Genomic DNA, 6,000 nt, shown 5'->3' on the forward strand with positions numbered 1-6,000 from the left:
ATACCTGTGACTACAATTACGTTGATGAAACAGTATATGTACCCCAACAGTTCTAATACCTGTGACTACAATTACGTTGATGAAACAGTATATGTACCCCAACAGTTCTAATACCTGTGACTACAATTACGTTAAACAGTATATGTACCCCAACAGTTCTAATACCTGTGACTACATTTACTTCAGATTATTCTTAATTTGTTCATTATGGTTACCAAACAAGTCCTTTGTTAACTGAATTTGTTTCTTAAATTTCTTTATAACTGTGCAAGCACACTTGTCGGATTGTATGGTTGAACTTTATGTTATTACGTGTGAAAACTGTATTGTTACTGTACAGGTCATTACGTGTGAAAACTGTATTGTTACTGTGCAGGTTATTACGTGTGAAAACTGTATTGTTATTGTACAGGTCATTTCGTGTGAAAACTGTATTGTTACTATATAGGTCATTACGTGTGAAAACTGTATTGTTACTGTGCAGGTCATTACGTGTGAAAACTATTGTTACTGTACAGGTCATTACGTGTGATAACTGTTGTTACTGTACAGGCTATTACGTGTGAAAACTGTATTGTTACTGTACGGCCATTACGTGTGAAAACTGTATTGTTACTGTACAGGTCATTACGTGTGAAAACTGTATTGTTACTGTACAGGTCATTACGTGTGAAAACTGTATTGTTACTGTACAGGCCATTACGTGTGAAAACTGTATTGTTACTGTACAGGTCATTACGTGTGAAAACTGTATTGTTACTGTCAGGTCATTACGTGTGAAAACTATTGTTACTGTGCAGGTCATTACGTGTGATAACTGTTGTTACTGTACAGGCCATTACGTGTGACAACTGTATTGTTACTGTGCAGGCCATTACGTGTGAAAACTGTATTGTTACTGTACAGGTCATTACGTGTGATAACTGTTGTTACTGTACAGGCCATTACGTGTGAAAACTGTATTGTTACTGTACAGGTCATTACGTGTGATAACTGTTGTTACTGAGTCCATGATCATTTGTCTATATATTTAGATGATTATGTATTATTTACTTTTGCAAAAAACTAAATGTTTTATATAAATATTGGTGAACTTATTGTTAATTAAATATGTCATTTAAAATCGTGATATCATGAAATTAACTGATTCACTAATGCAAGTTCACGTCATGTAAAATGTAAAGTTTGTGATAGCAAAACCCTCGGCTCTTTCATTGTAATGAATAAAATGCTTCTCAAGTATGAATACAGCACCAATGAATCATTGTCGGAGTAAGAGTAAGATGGAAGTAAATATGATAGCGGGCTGCGTAACTAAGGGTTCAAAATTCAAGGCTACATTATATTGTTGAACATTAACAATTAAAGCGCCCCCCCAGTAGCACACTCTGCGGACTTACAACGCTAGAAACCGGGTTTCGATACCCGTGGTGGGTATAGCACAGATAGCCCATTGTGTAGCTTTGTGCATAAATTCAAACAAACGATTAAAGCGATTTAAAATTTACAGACAATCCCGCTATTCCGTTAAGATTAGTTTTGTAGGTGACGCATGCTGCTAATTGGTTGCCCTCCTATTCAGCAGCTCTAACTTATAGAAGGCTGAGGTTAAACCTTGGAATCTCTGATTTGGTCGTCTAGACCATATGTTGCATAAGGCGTCGTTCAGGTTGAAAAATACAATAAAGAGGACAAACATAACACGAAAGAAAAGTTTAAACAACACAAAAAATATGTCACTTTCAAATAAAATGATTTATTCATAAAACATGCTGTTCATTTTGATCAGTTTTACAGAATTCCTGAAGATGTGTAAAATTTTAAAGAGAGAGTGTTGGAGTAAATGATGACACAAATATTAAAAGAAGATAAACCGTTTTTATACACCTACCCTGCTTTTCTCATACATTATCAGAAACGACTTTGTTTCATCAAATGAAGTCCAGTACCTATTCTTATGAAATACAGTAGGAGTTTGTTTGGCCTAAAGAAGCTCAATAGGAGTGTATCTGGCCTTATGAAGTCCAGTAAGAGTTTGGCCTAAAAGTCCAATAGGGTGTATCTGGCCTTATGAAATACAGTAGGAGTTTGTTTGGCCTAAAGAAGCTCAGTAGGAGTGTATCTGGCCTTATGAAGTCCAGTAAGAGTTTGGCCTAAAAGTCCAATAGGAGTGTATCTGGCCTTATGAAGTCCAGTAAGAGTTTGGTCTAAAAAGTCCAATAGGGTGTATCTGGCCTTATGAAGTCCAGTAAGAATTTGTTTGGCCTAAAGAAGCTCAATAGGAGTGTATCTGGCCTTATGAAGTCCAGTAAGAGTTTATTTGGCCTAAAGAAGTTCAACAGCAGTTTGTTTGGCGTACTAAAGTCCAATAACAGTTTAAAGTCCATTACAGTGTTTAGTACCTAAGTCTAATTATTAAGTTTTTTAGTGCAATAAGAGTTTGCCGAAGATAACCACATAGTAAAATCAGTAATCGATCGAAGACAGTGAAGGAAATCGCCACCTATCATAGTTCTGTCAAGTCAAACGTAATTGGGAAACACGTATTGAGAAAATCGAAAACTCACTATATAGCTACGAGCACAATTCACAATCCGAGGTTAACAAAATACAAGATAGTTTATACTAGATCAAGTTTTTCAATAACAGCAATATTAATTATTTCTTTTTTTATTACATTTTATCAGAGTATCTTTCCAACAATGAAAAAACAAAATCTTTGGACAGTTTTTAGTTTATAGTCTGTACCACGCATGCACCAAAGTATCCTTATCATCTATAAGGAACTCTGAAATCAACTTGAAGATGAGGAGTTCTTGCCAGTTTTCTCCATAACTTCTCAAATTAGCATATCTATACAATTTTATTTACAACACTGTAAAGGACAGGAAGACTAGATGATGTCATAACCACAGACTTCATGATTGGTAAACTCTGACGTCACACACACTCATGGCTCTCCACCGCTTTGTTGGCATCCAAGTAGTGTTTTTTTTAAATCATTAATCACGTGCTCGGCGTTTCAATTACAGTATCATAAAAGTCCAGCGTTTTACGTATCTCGTGTTTTATGTATATCACTCAATAGCGTACAAGGTTTTATTTACATCGCTAGTAAGTGCTCATTGTTTACAAAAATCAAAAATGTTGTTTGAATAACCTGAAACGTCCTGTTTAAGTTACTCGCGTGTCTTCATTGCTTTATTTACATCGTTTGTCATATCACTTACGAGTGTTCAGTATTTTTACATTACGCGTTGGTGTTTAAGTTACATAACGTGAGAATATCACGGGAGTTCCAATGTTTCATTCACATCACACGAGTTTATTGAGTATTTTGTGTTTACAGACGAACATGCCGATGTTTAGTTCACATCGCAAAGTGTGTTATTTTGTTTACATTTATCGAGAGTGTTGAGTGTTTTGTTAACATGCATAAAGTGAGTGTTGAGTGTTTTGTTTACGTGCTTCGAGTGTGTTGAGTGTTTTGTTTACATACATCGAGTGTTTTATTTACATGTTTCGAGTGTGTTGAGTGTTTTGTTTACATGCTTCGAGTATGTTGAGTGTTTTTATTACGTTAGACGATTGTGTCTAGTCATGCATCGAGTGTGTCGAGTGTTTTATTTACATCATGTGCTATTGTTCAATGCTTACTTTATATTACACGTGGGTGTCGAGTGTTTTATTTAAGAAAAACGTTGACTGAAGATAACTCTTTCCAGTCGAGTTTTGTGTACAAGAAACAAGTTCTGGATAATATCCTGGATAAGAAGTTCCAAAAATAGGGCTCATCACCACTTCTGGTCCGTTCGGTTTAGATAGAGGAATGCCAACATCCTTGTTCGGGTCCATACGTCTCTGGTCCTTAATAGGACACTGTGAATTGAAATTACAATAGGATTAAGCACCAACTATATACAATGAAAAAGTATCATTAATTAATGTTTTATCATATGAAGCTGGTAAAAACTTAATGGATTCAAGTACTACAAAACACCTGGATTTTAAGATTTTTATGATAAAACTCACCAACTTGAACGAATGAAAATGATCCTTATCGTCCATGCTGAAATTATCAAAACCCCTGTCCCTTTCTGGCTGATCAGTGTGATTTTTAGAGCTCCAGTCCTTTTCATGTTCACTATTTGATGAAGATGATACTGTTTTGACCTCAGCTTTGTAATCAGATTCATCGCAACAGTCGCCATCTGGTGGTAGGTTTTTGTTCCACTTGCATGGCTGGTTTTGTGGTTCTGCTAAACGGCATCACATATACACTAATCATTTAATGAAACGATTTTAATATTTATATTACTTTAGACTATAAGCTATCTTATCTTTCACCATTAGCGTAGGTAACTACAATATTGAGGGTGGTTTTATCGTCCTGCCAAATGGTTGACTTTCCTTAAAATACAGTATCTGTTTTAACACTTAAGTACGATATGCTATTTTGTTTATTTAGTATTCTTTGATTAATAATATTGATTACACCAGCTATTATATCGAATACGATTACTTTTAGTTTATTTTAATTTGTTTTTCGTTATCATACTTTTATTATAAAGACCTATCTGCATTGTTAGCTTAGATCTTATATTTAGGACTAACTTAAAATCTCGTGAGATATTGTTGGTTTGTGGCGAGATTACCCAACTGATGAAACACGTTACAATTTTTATAAGTAGAAACGTAAGTGAAGTGTATTTAATGAGTTGTACTGATGACCAGGTTGAGTTTGAGTTTTTATTCTAATCGGAAGTTAGTATTATTGACAGCTGTTTTCGAAATATACACTGATTAATCATTTCATGACGTAACCCAAAGCAATGTTTGATTGGGTAAATTTTATCAGATTTGAAATTTATTCATCCAAATACGTTCATCGGGTGGTATGAACATTTCATTATTTGACTTTCTACAGGTCGAGGTGCTCGAGGCCTATACTTTTGAAAACACTATAAAAACCTTACATACAAAGATATACAAGACACAACTAACCCCCCACTACCCAACAGAAATACTTTTTCACATTATTTGGGGGGGGGGATAATAGTCAGTTAACCTACAATTGCAAGGAATATACGTACTTTTATTTTTTGATGACCGTCGTAGACAGATAACAACAATACAGGTGATTGAAATGATTAGAACAATGCCTCCAATAATCCCTGCTAAGGTTACCAACATGGGAATTTTTTCTGTAAAATTCAATACAATATGTTAAATATCACAGCCGTGAGAGAGAATGTTGGAAGTTAAAAACTTGCGTATATTAAGTAGATTTTAGTTTGTCAAAAAATCAATTCTAATAAATTCTCCAGCTTAATTTGGTCAATTAATTTCAATAAAAGATATGAATATATATAGTTTTATTATACTGTTACGTTTTCGTTCGTTAGTTAATTTTCCGTAAATTCCGTTCCGACGAAACTTTAGCGACACAAGTCCTTTCTTAAATAAAACTGGTTTATTCTTTCTGAATATAACTTTGCGATACACTTAATTTCAACAGTCGCACTATAACAAATGTTATAATTCTCAACGAATGTCTCACGTGCTCAACAATATTCTCTCTCCGCAGTTCAATTACACATTCTGTCACGTTGTGACCGTCTTATATATATATACCAGACTACCCCCAATCTAGTAGTCTCCCGACAATTCACGAAGGTTCGAGAAGGACGTGGCGTGATACTAGTCACGTGATCTTGCTGATGCAACAATATTATACTTGTAGCTGCTTTCAAAGTGTTCCTGTCTGCTCATCCTTCTGCTGAATATCGTGATGTTTCAACCTTCACGACCTAATCGCAGGTGAAATCATTTGTATCTCAATTAAAAGCTGAACATAAAAAGTTGATAGCAGAAGCATAAAAGTTTGGCAATTGCTTAAGTAACTTCAGTGATACAAGTCCTTTCTTAATTAAAACTAGTTTATTCTTTCTCAATACAACTTTTCAATATACAGAATTTCACAGTCACTCTAACTTAACG

General features: G+C 34.7%; 1 protein-coding gene across 1 annotated transcript; it reads right to left on the bottom strand.

Annotated features, from left to right (window-relative positions):
• Nucleotides 1-1,844: 1,844 nt before the first annotated feature.
• LOC111083388 lies at nt 1,845-5,204 on the bottom strand (the record flags this gene model as incomplete). The annotated part of the gene is made up of 3 exons (XM_022379888.1): nt 1,845-3,879; nt 4,033-4,256; nt 5,094-5,204. Coding segments are annotated over 3 exons (551 nt in total), but the record flags the coding sequence as incomplete, so codon positions are not given.
• Between the last annotated feature and the right edge of the window lie 796 nt (nt 5,205-6,000).

This window comes from Limulus polyphemus, unplaced genomic scaffold (genome assembly GCF_000517525.1).
Source record: "Limulus polyphemus unplaced genomic scaffold, Limulus_polyphemus-2.1.2 Scaffold9335, whole genome shotgun sequence".
NCBI lineage: Eukaryota > Metazoa > Arthropoda > Merostomata > Xiphosura > Limulidae > Limulus > Limulus polyphemus.